Genomic DNA, 19152 nt, shown 5'->3' on the forward strand with positions numbered 1-19152 from the left:
CTATTCTGTAACGGAGGAAGACCCAGTCGAGACACTGAGAAGCCAGTGGGCAAGGTGGACAGCTGAGCTAGCAGGAGGAAAGGGACTTGAAAGAGAGAAACTACCTTCATCAACTTTGCAACGATTCTCAGGCTGAAATATGTATTCATTCAGTCATTCGTCTTCATTTTCAACTCAGACCTAATACATGTGGACCCTGTGTCAGAGGATGTAGGTTGAACCAAGTTGAATCAAGTACCCTCCCCAAAAATGTGAAGTCCTAACCCCTGCACCAAGAATATGAAACTTTCTGGAAGTAAGTTCTTTGCAGACATAATCAAGTTCAGACAAGATCATACTAGATTAGGTTGGACTCTAATCCAGTATGACTGGTGTGCTTATAAAGAGGCAGAAATGCAGACACACACATAGACATGGGGAAGAGGGCCATGTGAAGATGAAGGCAGAGATTGCAGCAATGTGTTGACACGCCAAAAAATATCGAGCATATCTGGCAGCAGCTAGAAGTTAGGAAAGAAGTGAGAAGCGCCCCCTAAGAACCTCCAGAAGATACCAGCCCTACTGACACCTGGGTTTCAGACTTCTGGACTTCAGAACTGTGAGAGAATGAACTACTGTTGTTTTAGGCCAGCCATTTTGCTATCCTTTCTTACAGCATCCCTAGAAAACAAACACAGGTGATAAAACCACAAAGAGACATTTAAAGCCCAAAGTTCCTGTTCTGAAGTCTTTGCTATTCTTTTCACCCCATCCCCCAAAAGAGGCATACTGTGTTAGACAAGAGTTTCTCCCCTAGCCCACCACAAGGACTCTAGGCATAAGGATATCTTACATGAGTAGGCGGTGTGGAACGAGGATTGTCCCAGCCACAAGTCATATCAGGTCCCTGCCACCCACAGGGCATAGCACTGGTGACTGTGAAAAGGAGGGTGGCAGGGTGGTGGGGGAGGCAGGGAAAGAAAGCCTGGAAAAAGGAAAGCGGAACTGATGTCTTGTTTTTCTTTTTTTCCAAATCCACCATTCTTCATTTCTCCTCTTAATTTCTCCATTCTTTCTCTTCATATTTTAAGTTTCTACTCTGTTCCTCAGATGCCTTCATAACCTGGTAGACTGGAAAAAAGCACGGGTCTTGGTGGCTAGAAGAGTTTGAATCCCGATTCCATCACTTACTACTTGTGGGATCTTGGGCAAGTAACACTAACCATCTATGCTTTGGCTTCTTAATCTGTATGATGGGGATAATATGTAACTCATAATGTTATGTATGTATGTCTGACATACGCTATATTCTGCATGTGTGTATGTATATGATGTGTGATGTCATACACTGAACATGATGATATAGGCCAAAGCATTTTCAATGTCATTTGAAAAGGACCGTGATCTCATTATACACAGTTCCTAGATTATATGTATAGAGACTCTGGTTTTTGATATTACATTTCAGGACATACTACAAAATTAGCACAAAAAATAAGAGCAATAAATCAGATGCTACATTTAAAGGACCAAAGGCAATGAATAAATGCCAATGTATAAATGGCATTGACCTAGCTGTAAACATGGTCTCAACATCAGCACTGACAATCTCTGTGATATTGGGGAAGATTTTCCATCTCTTGGTTTAAATGATTTGAGTTTCCATCCAGCTCTAAGATTCTATGACTTAATGAAAAGCTGTTTGCTCTTATAAAATTACACTTTTAAAAGAGCTCTTTACTTACGGGTCATCCATGACAAATCTGGGGAAAGCTGTGTGCTTGAGGGAATTCTAATAACAAGTGAAGTAGAAAAACCATCTGATGTGTGAACTATCCAATGGGCTGGATAACAGGAAAGGCAAGTCTTCACAAACAACCCTCTCCATCATAGGTAGTTATTCATTGGAGAAGGCTAATGTCAGAATATCACAGACACGGGGCTGAAACACCTTGGAACAATAGCCAGTAGTGAGGGTGAGACAGTCCTAACACAGCCCCTAAATGCAAAGGCAACCAGACAGTTTTTATCTCCTTTTGGAATAATATAAACAAGAGTGACTGGATTTATAATAGAAGAGACTGAACTCCACTTCTGGGAGAACTTCCCACCAGGATACAAAATACGTAAGATGGGGAAATCACCTTCTCCTGAGCTTTTCAGTGAGAGACCAAGCAACCAGCTTGGTGTCCTGGGTTAAGTAAGTATGTTCAGCAGCGAGAGTGTGGACAGAGTGACCTTTTGGAGGTCCCTATCTGCTGGTGTTCTCTCCGTGCTTTCACTAAGTCATTCCACAATGGTGCAATCATAAGTACAGTCACACAACAATCGGCTTCCAGTTACCTTGGCAGTTCACACGTTGTCATGCTGCCCACTTTTCCCCTGCTGGCACAGTAGACTCCAAGGTGTAAGCACTGTTTTTATAGATTTTTGCACGTTCCACACTGGTATGTGATAATCACTTTGCATTGCAGTTAGCAAAGAAGAGGAAATGAAACCCACTCCTGAATTGGAGACGAGAATGTTGTGTTTCACCCTTCTTGACAGCCAAAAGCCAATTTAGGACTCTGAAAAGCTGAATTTCGCGGGGGGGGGGGGGGGGGTATCTTCCTAATTCTCCTGAGCTCACTTAAGGATTGAAATCGGTGTTTGCTGAGGGAGGAAACATCAATGTGGATTATTGTTTATGCATCATTTCAGCTGGAGAAGTAAGGAAGTGGGAGAGTTCATCCGGTTTGCACTTTTTCAGCAAGACTCCTAAAAGCTAGCAGGATAATAATCATAAACATTTATTGAGCACTCGCCATATTCTAAACCCTTTGCATGAATTAACTCATTTAATCATCACAACAATTTTATGAGGCCCAGAGAGATTAAGTTATATTCAACCTAACACCACATCTACTGAGTTCTGAGCTGGATTTTAAGTCAAGCAGTCTGACTCTAGAGCTGAGATAGTTAGCTCCCATGCTCTTTCTTTGGAAAGAGACATGGATGCAGACCATCCTCAAAGAAGCGGGCCTGTATCCTGATATCTTTTGTTCTCTTCCTCCTCAAATCACTGACCTCCGCACTATAGAACCACATTCTTCAGCTGAAAAGAACTTCCAGAGGAGAGGAATCCCTCAGCCACAGCCACCAAATTCCACCATGTCAGAAGTCAGCTCTGTGCTCCCTACAATTCATAGAGCAGCACTCACTGGTACCCTAACCCTATTGTCCCATTGTAAGATTTTCCCCAACCCATAATTATTCTTTCTCCCTGGGTCAATAAGTCAATAGAACGTAAAAAAAAAAAAAAAAAAAAAAAAAAAAAAAAAAAGTCTCCAAAATGATTCCTTTGCTAAAACTCTTTTCTCACCCCTGGGGGCTCTCCTCTGAGGTGCTAAAACCGCAATCAGGGAGTCGTTATCATAAATAATGCATCAGGCTTTCACCAAAAATCAGCAAAGCAAGCAACAGCTCAGAAAAGCCCATTATTCCCCCATGGCTCATAATTGGGCATTGTGATTAATCAATTTATCTGATATTCAGATGAACACCCCATAATAAGAGTCAGCCATTACAGAATATTGAATAGGTACATGAATATCCAAAAGGTATCCATGTTTTGAGTTGCTGCAGCAACTTGATTCCAAGAATCTTTACTCATTTTGAGTTTTAAATGTCCACAATTGAGCAGAAGTGTAGCAAAGGGGTAGGAGATAGAAAGCCCAATTTTCAGAAAGTCATGAGTAACTAAAACCTAGAAGGCTCATGAGCTTGCTTGTGCATAATCATAAAAATCAGTTTAATCAACATTTATTATTTACTGTGTGTCAGGCACAGTGTTAGGAACAGGGTATACCACAACAAAAAAAAAAACAAAAAACAAAAACAAAAATTCATCATTTAACTGAAGAAATAGACATATAAAAAGCCAATCAGCTTACAATGGGAAAAATGAGACATGTGGTAAGACCACAGAAGAAGGAGAATGAGTACTCATTCTCCATGAGGGGAGATCCCAGAAGGTTGCCCAGAGAAAATGACTTTTGAGTTGAAATGACCTTCCACCCAGTTAAGGAAGATTTTTTTTTTTTCTCCAGAGAAGAAGGGGAAAGGGCAGCCCAGGCAGAGGGACCAGTACACACAAAAGCATTTGGGCAGGAAGTGGTCTATTCAGCGAATTGCACTGGGGAGATATTAAAGGACTTAGTACACTATTCTAGGGAAACTTGGCTTTATCTTGTATACTGTATGCAGTAGGACAACATGGCAAGTTTTTAAAGAGATGTGTGATCCTGAGCAAATTTGTGCTTCTGAGTGATAATGGGGTGGGTTTAGAGAAGAGGACCTGTGGCTGATACACTACTGCTGTGGTGAAGGCAAAAGTGAAGATAACAGGCCTTGGGCACTGATAGTGAGCTGAATAAGACATTAGAACAGAACAGTCAGATTAGAGGTTTGCAGACCTTTCAGAAGGCCATGTCAGAAAGTTTCTGATGATGTGTAGGGAGCAGAGGTAATACCTATAGCTGAGGAGGAGAAACATATCAAGGAACCTGATAAAGCATCGTAAGTGGATCTAATACTGCTTTGTGTATACCCTGTGCCAGGGGCTGTCAGAGCATTTCCTTGTATCCTATGCCTAGTCTGTACCATAAGGGGAACCCATGGGGGACTGAAGTCAAAGTAGTTAAAGAGCGCACACAGGGCCACCTGAACATACTGTGCCCACCAAGCCTGCGCCCTTGATATTCCCACTGCCCCAGCCCTGAACTTCACTTAACGAGGGAGGCTTTGCTCACAATATAAGTAGCTTTATTCTTTATTCTTCACTTTCTTCCTCTTCTCCCACTGCCTATCTTTACCTTGTGAAAAAAATGCGTTCTGTCATCGTCCTTGCCCACGCCAACATTGCATCTCTCCCTTCCGAAGTATCTCTGCCCCCCCCACTCCTCACCCACTCCATTCACACATGCCATCTTTTTTAAAGTAGCAAGTGTAGGGCAAAGGGCAATGAGTCAGAAGTGGCGGCAGTCTGTGTCCCAGGGCTATCCTAGCCCATCAGGTGACTCTCAGAAACTGCTTGACCTCCCAGCCCCAGTGTCCTCATTTATAATATGCGGACATGAAATGAATACTAACCTTTGCTTACCTCACAGGATTATTGTAAGAGGAAAGGAGATAAAGTGCTTGCAAACAACACTAACAAAAGGCAAGAAAACATGCTACAGAATTATCCGAATTACTGGGCACTGTGGTCCACCAGACTGCGAGCTCCTTATGGGCTGGGACCTGGTTGCCTCCATCTTTCATTCTAAAGTACCTATTATTCCTGGTTACAGTGTCTGATAAAGACATTGAATTGTCAACAAGGACCACTACCACAATCAGCATTCCCTGGGCGCACGCACATGCACACACACACACACATACACACACACACACAGGTGTCCTTGCCTCTCTCTCTCTCTCCCTCTCTCTCTCTCTCACCATAATGCAGGCAAACCCATAATACCTCCACTTTTGGAAATACTGCTCTAGTCTTGGTGTATTCCAAAAACAGCCAGTTCCTGGAGGAAAACCAAGTGATTGTCACGCGCCTGGATGCCTCCACTGGGCACGTTTGACCAAGTCTATATCCTCTCCTTCTCAAGGGAAGTTGCTAAGTACTGAACCCCCAGACTCACTCCTCTCCAAGAGCCCCAGCTGGGTCTCTCCCTCCCCACCCCCACCTTTGTGCCAGGCATGCAACGTGTTTTAATTTTTTTTTTTTTCCTCCCAGGAACTCGGCTGCCTCTACTGCTGTTTTCATTGATGCCTTGAGCAGAGCTGGCATGTGCAACTGCTGAGAAGGGGGAGCTTGGAGGCGCGGGGGAAGCAAGTAAAAATAGCCTGGCGCGCATCACTCTGCCTGCTCTGGACGCCTTTAACCCTGGCCAAGGTGGGGAGCTCAGCAGCCACTACTGCACACTGCGGAATCTGGCAGGGGTCTGCACCCCAGACCAAGCACAACAGCCGGAGTGCGGGGGTTTAGAGACCAGTGAAAACTTTTTTTTTTTTTTTTTTTTTTTTTTTTTTTTTTTTTTTAGAAACCGAGATGGGGGAGGGAAGAGCAGGGAGCAGGAGAAAGCTGTTCCAGCCACCTGGCTGCAGGGACTGTTACGTGCCCACTGGTCCAACACTTTACAGAAGTGCAGCCTTGACTCTGAGCTATTTTTAGCAATCTCTTCCAGGGGTGGGCGATCAGAGGGAGGAGTGCAAGGGGATTGGTAAAGCTAACTCTCTGCTGTGAGGCTAGGCGTCTTTGCTGGCTGGGAAGAGGAAGTGTCCAGGGGACGGTAGGCATGCTGGCTTTGCCCTAACTCAAGGAGACAGCGTTAGCTACTGAATGTCCTACTGTTTTCAAGCCCCACAGCGTGTTTGTTTTTTGAAATCAACAATTGCCAAATGCATGCTGCTTCTAGCCTCTCAGAGAATAGGGATTGCAAAAGCTTTGTTGCCAATGCTGTGGGGTAAGGGTTAGCTGCAGTTAAGACCTTACTGAAGAAGATCGGAAGGGTCTCTGCACCTTTTTGCATTCCAGCAAGACAGAGGGACAATCCCCGCGCCACACCTCCATCCCCGCCCCACGCTGCATATGGGTAACCATATGTGAAATGTACGGCAGCCCCACCAGACACCCGGCTATTAATAGAGCCCGGGAGTTTGCTCTCTGTCTTTTTCCTGCCACCGAGTAAGGGATGATCTTCACACACATACCCCCACTCCGCCCCCACCTCGGCGCACCGTTTCTCCAGGAAGGTAAGGGGGCTGCCCACGCTGATCCCCTTCGTGACTACGGGTGCCTAGAGCCGACGGACTAGTCCAGTTGTATCGACAGCAGGGTCAGTGTGAGGCTAGGCAACACAGCCTCCAGTCTCCGGACGCAAAACCCAGCAGGGCTCTTAGAGGCTCACGGCCAACTCGAGAGCAGAGAAAGGGGAGCAAGAACGCAATTTGCGGTGCCAGAGCGACCTCTTCCAAAGCTGCTGCGGGACCAGAGGTTGCAGACCGATTTGTCGCTGCAGCCTGCGGCGCGGAGCCCCCACCAGCGCGGGCTGGGCTGCGGCAGGAGCGGGCGCTGTCCCTGGTTCTGAAGGTGGCAGCGGCCAGTGCTCCCCACCCGGGTTTAGCGCCCGCGAGGCGGCTCAAATGTTCGAGGACTGCAGACCTCTCCCGGGCCCGGATCTGGGCGGGAGGGTCTGTTGGTGGTGCCCAAGTCCCACCACCGGTGCGGTTTGCCCCCCACCACCCCCCAACGGCCCGGAGCTCTCCCGCGGTACTGCGGGGACCGAGAACTGGGGACTGACACGAGCTTGAAGGGTAAAGCTGAGGCAGCTGCTGGAGATGTTGTCAAGGCACTGCAGGGAGCAAACGTGGCCCCAGGATCACCCATCCCAGCTTTGCACAAAGCCGGGACTCTGGACCCCTAATGCAGCCCAGAGGAGAGGGCAGGGGAGCCCTGCTGCCCAGGGTTTGGGACTTGGGGAAAGAGAAGCGAGCAGCGGGTGGCAGGAGAGGAAGATGGGGTGAGAGCGACTCTTTTGCATTTTCAAGAGGGAGGGGACCTGAGACATGCACTGTCTTTCCCCCCCCACACACACACACACACACACACACACACACACACACACACACACACACACGGCCGGCAGAAGCAAGCGGGATGGAGCCGGGGAAAGTTTGGCACTAGGTGCAGAGCAGCGGCGGCGGCGGCGGCAGCGGCGGCAGCGGCGGCAGCAACAGCGGCGGCGGCGCGGTGGTCCCGGGTGGGCTGACCGGGTCGCCGAGAGCCCCGGCCCTCTCGCCTTCTTACCTCGGTGTTCTCGGCAGCGTTCTCCGCCATTTTCCTCCTTAGGAGCAGGCAGCGGGAGGAGTGTTTCATGCCCATAAGAGCCAGCAAGGGTTTGGTGATACAGAGATAGTAGAGAAAGAGAGAGCTGGTGTAGCTTTAAAAGAGAGAGAGAGAAAAAAGAGAGAGAGAGAGAGAGAATGGGAGGAAAAAAAAAAAAAAAACCAACCCAGCCCCTCTGCTGGAGCGTCAGCCTATACAATCAACTACGGTTGAGTCTTTTCTGCAGTCTCCACTTTGTTTTATTTTCCTCCCTTCTCATCTGCTTCGGATTCCTTCACACAGTTTCAAGTTCTTCTCGCGCACCCGACCCCCTCCCCGCCCCTCTCCACCCGCGCTGCGGGCTAAGCTGGAGGGAGGCAGTCCCGAAGGCTCCGCGGCAGCGGCGGCGTCTCCTCTCCCCGCTGATCTCAAAGTCCGGCCGGCCGGAGGCAGCCACCAACTCCTCTCAACTTCTGCAGATCGGCTGGGCGAAGCAACACGCTTCCTGCGCGTCTCTCCTAGGGGCTGAGCCGGGTGAGTGGGGGCGGGGTAGGAGGTTCGGTAGAGCGGGCGGCGGCTGGGCGCAGACGGAGGGCCCCCAGCGCCCCCCGGCCCGCCGCCTCCCCTTCCCGGCTCCAGGGGTCTCTTGGCCGCCTCCACTCCCGGGCGCTGTGGACAACTTGAGCGAGGGCAAGGGCCTTGCGGACGTTGCAGGGGCACGCGGGAGGCTCGGAGAAAGCAGGCGCCGGAGCTGGGCTCTTGCAGGTTCTTAGACCCGGGTGTTCGTCCTCCCACCGAGGACCAGCTCTGGGCAAGATTGGGCCATAGTTACCTCGCCCCCACCCCACCCCACCCCCTACTCCCCAGCTCCTCCGTCAGTTCTTGGTTCCTTCCTTGGCAAATTATGGTTTCGGGAGCGAAGGGGTGGGTGTCTGGGTGAGGAAGGGTCTTTAACTCCTTCAACTCTAGGACTAAGTGTGTGATCATCTCTCCTTTTCTCCCACTGACCCTGTCCAGGCACTCAAGGCTCCAAGCCTCTGTCAGGCTGAGACGTTGGGCCAGAGGTTCAGTCAGAGGTGGTTTGGGAAAGACAGAAGGAGAAAGTCAAATGGATGCGCCTGCAGTCGTGTTCCCCCTACCTCAGTCTTCCCTAGCAGCCCCCTGCCCACACATTTCTCTTTCCCCTCTTCACCCCTCCCCCATCGTCACCAGATTTTGAAGTCCCTTCTATGGGAGAGAGGGAGGATGTCACATACCCATTAGGATTCTCTTGATCCTTTTTTAAGGGAGTTTGGGCGGCAGCAGGGGGTGTGAATTTTTATACAATGCATTCTTGTCTTCACTTTGAGAGCTTCTTTTTCTCTGTCTTACTGGCCATCTGTCAGGCGGGTGGGAAATAGAACAAGGGGGAGGCACTCTGTCTCTCCCTTTGCAACAGGCCAGTCAGGCTGGACCTCTTCAAAGACAGCTGCACTTTCAAGCTTTCAACCCACAAGTCAAGGACAGGAACCTGAAAGACGCTCCTGAGCCCCCTGGCTCTCTTCACTTCAGCCCCGTACTTACATAGGGAGATCAGTCCCGCATGTATGCCCTATTTGTTTTTATCATCACCTTTGACAGCCAGGAAATGTGAGCCTGGTTGTCCTCAACTAACCTCAGAGTCCATTGAAGAAATGGGCCAGAATCTAAAGATGCCTCCATCACCTGATGCTAGGGGAAAGAGAGGATTCACTGCAATAAGTGGAGGAGGGAGAGAAGTGGGAGTGGAGAGGAAAAAGAGTGATGAGACAATGGGCAATAGGCTTAAGTTAATGGGCTCCTGGGAGTGTGGGGTGTGTGTGTGTGTGTGTGTGTGTTGTAGAAGAAGTGAATATAAATGAAAGAATGAGCCTAACTCCTTAACCTTTTCCTTTCTCAGACCACAGACCTTGACTAGCGTTGGGGTGAATGAGCAGAATCTTTTGCAACATGTGGTCATCCTCCTTCCCGTTCACAGCCTGCCAACATGCAGAAAGTTACAGGGGGATGAATGTGATGAACCTGAAGAATGACTTTTACCCTCTTGGACCCAAATTTCTCTTAGCATCTTTCTCAGAAACAAAAGATTGAGAAATCTCATCCCCTACCAAGAGAGCCTCGGTATTCATACAATCAATGAAAATCAGAAAGGAAAGGTCCTCATGGTGTTTCGTCCTCTCATTTTATAAATAATGACCCGGCGATCAGAGAAAGGATGACATTTGTCCATGTTCCTTTGGTCAGCCGAGGGAACGTCTGAGAGCAGCTCCCCAGCTTCTGGACTTTCAGTACACCACTCTCCCCCCACCCTACCCCACACTGTTTCTGCCTGTGCAGTGCATCCATTCTGTGACTAACCAGGGAGGAGGGGAGCTGAGACAAGCTCCCACCGAAATAGGCTGCTGCCTGTGCGTGATTGTGTTGCTATGAGAACCTCAGTGGGTGTGTTTCCTCCGTTCTCTGTTGAAATCTTTTGCTTGGCTTGGCTTCTCCCCAAGCACAGACACAGCTCCCCTTAGAATGGGGAGTAGAGAGGCTGAGATAGAGAGCTGCATTCTCCTGGCAAGAGTTTCCTATTCTAATCCATCCAACCCAGAGCCAACCTGGGGTTGCAAGTGAGGACCCTAGGCTACCAAGGTTGTTCCATAATGGCTGAAGGGAGCGGTCTTGAAAGTGGATACTAGGGGCGCCTGGGTGGCTCAGTGGCTTAAAGCCTCTGCCTTCACCTCAGGTCATGATCCCAGGGTCCTGGGATTGAGCCCCACATCGGGCTCTCTGCTGGGCGGGAAGCCTGCTTCCCCCCTCTCTCTCTCTGCCTGCCTCTCCATCTACTTGTGATCTTTATCTAATAAATAAAATCTTGAAAGAAAGAAAGAAAGAAGATGCTGCTGTCCTCTGTGGAGCTATCTTGGGAGCAGGGAGCTCTCCCTGTTGTGCTCCCACCTAATTACAAATTCACAAACTAAAGAATTGTTGCCTTCAGAGACTCAGTCCTGGCGTGCTTTGTTACACAGCAAAAGATTACCTGAACATTCATCTCCTACAGTTGTGAAAATTAACGATGCATGAAAAGTGCCTAGAACATAAGTAGGCATCCCCCACTACCTCACCATTCCCGAGAATTCAGTCTTCCTCCCTCTCTTTTGCCTAAAAATATTAGCATAGTTATTCCAAGATCAATTTCATCATTCCACAAAGAATTTACTGGGCATCTGTTATGCCTAGCTCATTAACAAACAGTGGGCTTGACAATGGACAAGAAAAGGTTGACTGACCATTGAGGAGCTCGGAAATTAGTTTTGAAAGTGTACAGAATTTTCATAGAAGAGCTTTAGGAGGGATTTTGGTGGGAGGCAAGAAGACATATGGGATGACAAGAGATACAGGTTTTTCACTGAGAGGTACATTAAATAGATAATCTGGAGCAATATGCCCTGCCAGGTAAAATGTCCTGAAGACACATTTTGCTTATGTCTTCGAGGTGACAAAGTCCGCTAACCAGTACATATGAATTGTATAGGCTAAGGCTTGGCTTGTAGCAAGACCACATATGTTGCGCTAACATTGGGTAGGCCCTGTCCCAGGCCTTGAGTCAAACTTTATAAAACACATATTACATGCCAGAGACCCTCTAGACTTAGCTTGTCCTCGGGCAGTTCTTTTGACAACTCTTTTCAGACAGGACTGCTGTTATCCCCAAAGAACACATGAGAACACAACAACACAAAGAGCTGCCCAAATGAGAGAGGCCTCAAATCTGGGATGTTTTATTCTGCAGCATGACCTTTTAAAGAGGTTAACCAGATTCTGTGAATAGAACAAGTGGTTCTTAAACTTAACACAGTGGAATCATCTGGGGAACTTTAAAAATACCAGTGCTTTGGTTCAAACCCCAGACAGGATGCTTTGGTGAGGTCTGGCATTAAGATTTTTTTTTTCTTCTAATTTTCTAGTTGATTCTAATGCGTGGTCATGGTTGAGGACAATTTGGATAAGTATATGTGGAAAAGATGAAAGGGCCCACAGAAAAAGAAGGCCCCTAAATTAGAGAAAGGATCCCCCTCCCCAAACTATAGGAACCCTCCCAGTATGGAAAGGTCCATCTCTCACACACCTCTCACACACCTTGACAGCCACAAAGTTCTTGAGAGTGAAAATGTGCTGATGGTTGACCCAGCATATACAGGTTGAAATGGGACTCTTGGGAAGGTTGGAAAAGTTATCTAGCTTTGTAAGATGCCCCAGAGAGTGAATTTCCTGCCACTAGAAGGGTTCAGTCAGAGTAATCACTTGGCATAGCTGTTGCAGGAGAACTGCAAACCCTAGAAGGTTGAACAAGGCCTCGAAGGTTCCATCCATCCCATGTGGTGGCTCCAGAATTGTCTCCTTTCATTTCTGAGCCCTCCAGGAGGTGAAGACCATGTAGTTGCTCAACTTCAGGAGCCAGTCAACCCTTCATTGCTTCCCCAAATCCCATAGCCCTGCCATCAGGGTACGGAGTCTCTTAACTTGCAGACCATGCTGTCTGGGAAAGCCTGGACTCTGGCTCATTCAAATACGATTGCTACAATAAAAGATGTAGAAGCTATGTCATGTGGCTTCTCCTTCCTCCTCCTAGGAGAACCTCACGTGTGGCCTGGGCTCACATATGGCCACGGCACGCTGCAGTGAATCCATGGCTCCTCAGGAATCAGGCCACAGACGCGATCCATCACCACCTCATGGCAGCTCACCCAGCAGTGTTCTTAGTGTCTTCTGGGCCAAATGGGAGCCACGCCAAGGCTGCAGCAGCCAGCTAGCTACCTGGCTGAGCCTCCATGCAGCCCCACACCTGGGCAGTTCTCCTGCACAAAAGCCTCTGCAGTCCTATTTCTCCCTAATGCAAGGGCCAGTTATTTCTTAAATTACATCCCAAAGGACAACTTTCCAGAGTGTCACCAGCACCTGCAGAGTTTGGGTTCCTTTTCCCTTTCCTTTGGCCATTAAAACCAGAATGCTATTTCTTTCTTGCTCTGATCGTGTCTGAGTAAATCAATTCATTGTTGTTTTGTGCTAGATATGAAAGCGTTTGGTTTGATTATTTATTCTCACAATACTTGAGAGGCATTTTCTCAGTAGGTTTACACTAATAGCTTAATCGTTGGTGTTCTATACCCCTAAAAAAAATTGAATACCATTGTTACCTGCCTTTCTTTCAGGGTGAGGAGGACTCAAAAAGACATCTAGGTTTTCTCGGTGACCTATGATGGAACAGAACCTTCTTCAGAGAAGGGCCCTGGAAGAGGGATAGTAGCAGAAACATAAAGGTACTTAAATATCCCTTCTAAAATGCTATCACAATAGAAATTGGCTTTTTCCTCTTGGAAGAAGTTGTATACTCCACTTCTTTCCTCTTTTTTCATAACTTTCATAAAGGCTCACCTTTTTCTGGAAAGTCCCTCCTGAATCTTCCAAGGCTAACTAGAAAGCGATTTCATTTATCCAGTCCGGTAGCTCAATACACATTTGCTTCCATTAGCCCTTATATTAAGTACTAGGATCCAAGAACTGTGCTAGGCATTCTGGACTGAAAGATGAAAGGACTATACCTATCCTGATGATACCTCTTCTCCCAGGAAAAGTTGGTAATGGATTTAGGTCCTATCAAGGGTCATATAGATTGGTTCTAATAGGTTAGATATAGCTATAATCATTGGTTTATAGTCAAGTAGGCCCTGCAAAAATATTTATCTGTTGATATGGACAGAGAAATCCTGGAGGCGTTAGGGTCTGGACCAGAAACATAGTAGCCTCTCCCTGCAAGTAAAGCTGGGGACACCTTCTCTCTCAAGATTCTAAAGTTCCTGTGTGCCTCTGCAACTTTTATGGGTAAAAATTTTTCAGCCTTGTCCCTGTCCCAGATATATTATATACTGATGTCACTTGAGGCATGACATATTATGGTCTGCCCTAGGACAGGGTTGTTCTCTGGTGTCTCAGGGATAACCCCACCTGAAAATGCACAATGTGTGGAGGTAGCTAAACAAAACTGTGCAAGATTCCATCTGTTTTCTTTCTGGACCATTTCACCACCCTTATCACTTTCTTCTCTTCCCAGAGGAAAGAGCTTTGTGGTCTTACAGCCCAGTAGGTTAACCTCTCTCCATCTGTGGGAAAATGGCTTAATGGTGATCTCGCCCTGGCAGAAGAGTGTGACAATAAAATGAGCCGGTGTAGATGAAACACCTAACGTGGTTCCTAGGAAACAGCGTTCTAATAAAAGTCAGTTTCCTTCCCAGCATCTCATCATGCAATACCATGTATCTACCTACATCAGATGAGACACAGCACCATGTGGAGAAAGAGTGTTGCTGCAGGGGTCACCAGACTTGTGCCCTAGTCCCAGCTCCAGCATTAAATGGGTGGGTGGCTTTGAGAAAGTCACTTTACCTCTTGAGCCCATTTCTTAAAAAGAGGAGGTTCGCAGAACACAAGCTCTACATCCCTTTTCTACATCCCTTTGTCATTTTATGCATGGTGTAAACTATGATTCTAATCACACCCATCACAACGAAGACTGGTCACATGCATCTGGAACCAAAATTCAACTCTGATGGCCTAAACAAAGGCTGAGGAGTAGTAGATGAGCCTCTCCCTCCCACTCATAAGAGTGATTGAGTGGAAAGTTACATTCCTCTCTGGTCAGAGATTTACAAAAGAGACTTGTAGATAATGTTTCTTACAATGTTTCTTCCAGCACTGGGCTATCATTAGGGCTTTCTAGAGGTCAAAAGGAGCCCCCCCCCACCTCTTTTTTTCTTAACAGTACCTCCTAATGCTAGCAGCCTCAAAGACTGTAGCCAAACAGTCATTATAAGTGGTCATCACTTGATTTCTCCAACACTTCTCAGAGGATAGAGTTCAATGGGAGAACCAGCGATTTTATTTTTTTAGATTTTTATTTATTTAGTTGAGAGAGAGAGAGAGCAAGAGAGAGCACATGAACAACGGGGAGGGACAGAAGAGAGGGAGAAGCAGACTCTCCACTGAGTAGGGACTGGATTCCAGCCGATCCCAGGACCCCGAGATCATGACCTCAGCTGAAGGTGGGTGCTTAAGCGACTGAGCCACCCAGGTGCCTGTACCAGTGAATTTCTTGGCAACACAGGCTCTCAGGTTGTAGTCAGCACAACCCCATCAAGTCTCAATGGTCCATATCAATGCCTGAATGTGGCAAATCAGCAGATTATCCAAAAGTCACTTCTCTATGACTGATTTTATGTATCCAGGGACACTCAAATAGAATTTCTACCTGTCTAATGATTCCTGGCTCCGAAACATATTCCAATTAACGTTCTGTCTCACAGTACACAGTAGTGGTCACAGATGATGGTCCAGAAAGCAGTGAGCTGAGTTGCTGGAGAAGCAGCCACGGTCTTCATCTTACCAGGACAAGTCTACTCTATGGTTAATTTACCTGCGGGAGAATAAAAATAAATTATCATCCTAACACACCTGTCTGAGTCATGGATTATTCAAGTTATTCCATAGGAAAAACAACATACGGGTTAGGTGATGTTTTAAAAATCACATGGCAAGGGAAAAGTGGCTTCCACTTCTTGGACCATCCAGGTATGCTTTTAATTCAAATGCAGCTGTGGCTTCCCAGAGGGAAAAGCTTTCCTCTCCTGGGTTGAAAACACTGCTTGCAAAGAAGACAGCTAAGAGCTGTCTCTTAGTCTCTTATGCCTCACAGAAGGGAGAAGGAGCTGGTGACCTCAGAATAGTGACTTTGGGCCAATTGCCCACTCCAGACCAGGCACTGTGCTAAGTGCATTCTGCAAACTATCCACACCGAGTCCTCACACAGCCCCCGGAAGTTAGCTGCATCGTTGCCCCTGTTTTATAGAACAAGAAGGGACATCTTGGAAAGGTTAAAGACCTGTGCTCAAGTCACAAACCTGGTAAGGGGTTGAAGACTGCTCAGAGCCCATATCTTTCTGACTCCACCAGTGGAAGGAGCCCAGACCCCAGAGCCTCACAGACCTGGTTTTCAGTCCACATTCTTGCATTTTAACTGTGACTTTGGGCACATGGCTTCACTTCTTGGAGTCCTTAATTTCCCATCTGCAAAAAATAAATAAATAAAAGGTGGGCCTGACAAAACCTACTTCACGGTTGTTATAAAGTGACTGACCCAGAATGAGGCTCACCGTAGAACTCAGTAAAGGGGTGTGATGGTATACAGCATGTGGCCGGATGTGACCGACTTGACCCAGCAAGACTTCACCTGCTGTTATGTGACTCTCCAGCACAGGCCCAAGTATAAAAAGTACACCCCACTCCCAGAGGCCAGAGTATCTGTCAGCCTGACAATGACTCTAGACAGGTCACTCCATCGAAATGGCACCTATCAACCTGCATTCTTGCTGCGGTTCTTCCTGTCACATCCACTTAGTAAGTGCTCTGCGTGGTGTCATTCCGGGTTGCATACCACAGTCCCAGGTATGGAGGATGTTGATTTTTTATTCAACTTCTGGAAAACTCCACTTATTCAGTAGCCAAATCTGCCATACAACTACATCAGGACCTAGTTAATGCATGCTGAACAAATGTGAGATTAATCACAGGAAGGAAGGAAAGACCCGGCACTTTAGCAGGTGGATGGTGGAGGAAGAAGGGAGAGAATGATACCAGAACAACTTTGCATGTATGCTCTAGCTCTTTTCCAGCCTGCAAAGATAGCCTTTTCTCTCTTTCTCTCTTTCTCTTTCTTTCTTTCCTTCTTTCCTTCTTTCCTTCCTTCCTTCCTTCCTTCCTTCCTACCTTCCTTCCTTCCTTTTCTTTTTAAAGTCTTTTAAAAATCTGTATGTTCTCCTCCTGGCCCATAAACCAGACCCTGGAAGTCTCGGGTAGTGGTTTCCAGCTGGGAGGCTCTGAACAAATCTTGTCTTCTTCCCTGTGCCTCATTTTGTCTCAAGTTTTAAGACCAGATTGGGCTTTTCCTTCCTTCCAGTGTTTGGATGATGGAGGCTCTGACACTCTTCTTCTTACTGCTCTTTCCCAGACTGAGTTTGGAATAAACTTTCAAGTCCTATAGAATCATGACCTAAATTTGGGTGGGTAAGAAAGAGGGAGATTATACCAGTGAGCTACTGGACTTTTCTCTAATCAGAACCAAGGTCTCCTTTCCCTGGCCCTGGGATCAGAGTTTGTTTTTGTCTACTGGCATGCCAGGGAGGGTTCAAATGACATAGTAGGAACTCCAGTATAACCAGGCCACTCCAGCCTGTGTCACACTAAATAAAAATCACCCAAACTTCCTCTTCTTAGGACCTCTTGTTACGGAGAATCCCATACCACCCTCTCCCTTTACAAAGAGCCTCCCAAGGGTTTCCAGGAGACTCTGTAGGACAACATCATATGTACTCACATTGAGTCTCTTCCTCCTCTTTCTTCTGCATTTCTGGCTTCCCTTAGAGCATATCCACTGACTTTGAGGGGACTTTTAGGAGACTTGCCGTTAACCATGTCAGCAACATCCCTCATGAGGATGCTGACAGCTGCACCAGGACTGTTATCTTCCAGCATACCCAGCAACTTCCGGATGTCATGAAATGCAGGAGTAGATTTGCTGAGCCCCCAAACCCACTCTTTGAATTTTGTGTCTCCTCAAGCCTCTTGGAGAAACAGCCCCTCTGCTTCTGGTCTGAACTCTTCCATTGTTCCACAAGGGCACAAAGGCCAGTGTCAGGGTAGCCGGATGACACACCATCCCCTCTCTTGTTCAGTCTTCTACCCACAGAAGAGTAGTACAAACTCCTCTTTTCTTCAGCCATAAACAAAAATATCCATGCAGGTCCGCTCATGCAAAGGAAGCCTTGAAGTAGAAGTGGGGATCTCTCAATGCCCATTACACAGAAAGCCCTAACCTGGACACCCTCTGATGGCAGAAGGGTGTGGGCAGCACAGTCTTTCCCTTTGAGATTCCAAACATTAGTTCATGCCTTGAGAAGGGAATTTTTCACCAACGTGTCTGGGCCATGTTCTTACATATTTAATTAGATAGGTAAATAGCATTCATGGCGCCTACAAAAGGGTGGACCCATTCTCACATCCGTCCCAACTTTGTCCTCCTAGTTCAGTGAATTCTGAAATCTCTCTGCCTCCGCTTCCCTTCCATACCCCCACACTGTTGGTTATTAATGCTCTTGGAGAAACAGGCCTGGCAGTTTCTTAGCTATCAACTGTTCGTGGCCTTCCCAGAGGTATTTACATTTCAAGAGGAGACTCTGGAAGTCTACCTCACCTCCAAGTTACAAAAGAATGAATCTCTAATGGTGGAAGGTCAAGCATCAGTGACAGACTGGTGGGAACATGATTTGTGGAAGGTCAACATGCCCTCTATAGAATCATTACACTTATTTCATTCTTCTTCCTGCCAGTGAGTTCTGGCCTGGCCTACAGGCTACAGAGAAAGCATGGAACTAGCTCCTTGGGGAGAGGGGGGGATAAAGCACTGAACTTGAATAGGGAAACTCAAATTCTAGCTCCACTTCTGTCACAAGTTACTGAGGACCCTGGGGTGGAGATGTGTCAAGACAGAGACCTCTGAATAAAAGGAGGGGGTGACTAAGGATCATTTCTGCCTTCACAGCCCTTTGTAGTTCTGGTTTTTCTTTCTTCCTCTGTAATGTGAGGAGTTTGGACCAGCTGAATTCATGGGTCACTTTCAATTCTTTCATCCTATTTGGTGAACCCTGTGGCTGGAGTTCAGAGAAGAGATGCTGTCCCCAGGAAAAAAATATTAGAAAAGTTTGTGCTCCAAAGTCTCAGGTACATTGGCCTTAAGAATACCCAAACCTACCTATCTTCTTAGATAGGTAAACAAAAATGCAATTTTTGTTTAGGGGGAAAAAAAGGGGGGGGCAGGGTTTAAATGTCACCTTGAGGAGCTCAAATGCTCATGGTCTCCTGGTAGGAATCATATGTTTTAAAATGCTTTGTCTGCTTAGTGAAATAAGCCAAGCAGAGAGAGTCAATTATCCTATGGTTTCACTTATTTGTGGAGCATAAGGAATAACACGAAAGACATTGGAAGACAGGAGAAGTGAGTTGGGGAAATCGGAGGGGGAGAAAAACCATGAGAGACTGTGGACTCTGAAAAACAAACTGGAGATTTTGGGAGGGGGGGTTGGGAATGGGGTGAGCCTGGTGGCGGGTATTAAGGAGGGCATGTATTGCATGGAGCACTGGGTGTGGTGCATAAACAATGAATTTTGGAACACTTAAAAAAAATTAAAAATTTTTTTAAA

General features: G+C 47.0%; 1 protein-coding gene and 2 long non-coding RNA genes across 3 annotated transcripts in view; 1 reads left to right on the top strand and 2 right to left on the bottom strand.

The window, feature by feature from the left end:
* PRMT8 (protein arginine methyltransferase 8) overlaps positions 1-9038 on the bottom strand; it is a 101387-nt gene extending 92349 nt beyond the window's left edge. The window contains exon 1 of the mRNA XM_004778295.3: positions 7823-9038. Coding sequence (XP_004778352.1) covers positions 7823-7897 — 75 coding nt within the window. The 5' untranslated portion in view covers positions 7898-9038. The remainder of the gene's footprint in view (positions 1-7822) is intronic.
* LOC106004273 lies at positions 8268-15342 on the top strand. The gene is made up of 3 exons (XR_001177219.2): positions 8268-8374; positions 13057-13164; positions 15205-15342. It is a non-coding gene; the product is annotated as an uncharacterized LOC106004273 (long non-coding RNA).
* Positions 14901-18889, bottom strand: LOC106004272. Its single transcript, XR_001177218.2, has 3 exons — positions 17271-18889; positions 15799-15964; positions 14901-15314 (listed from the first exon to the last, which is right to left on the bottom strand). It is a non-coding gene; the product is annotated as an uncharacterized LOC106004272 (long non-coding RNA).
* Between the last annotated feature and the right edge of the window lie 263 nt (positions 18890-19152).

The sequence above is a fragment of the Mustela putorius genome, unplaced genomic scaffold, assembly GCF_011764305.1.
Source record: "Mustela putorius furo isolate JIRA1106 unplaced genomic scaffold, ASM1176430v1.1 tig00003988_pilon_pilon_pilon, whole genome shotgun sequence".
Lineage (NCBI taxonomy): Eukaryota > Metazoa > Chordata > Mammalia > Carnivora > Mustelidae > Mustela > Mustela putorius.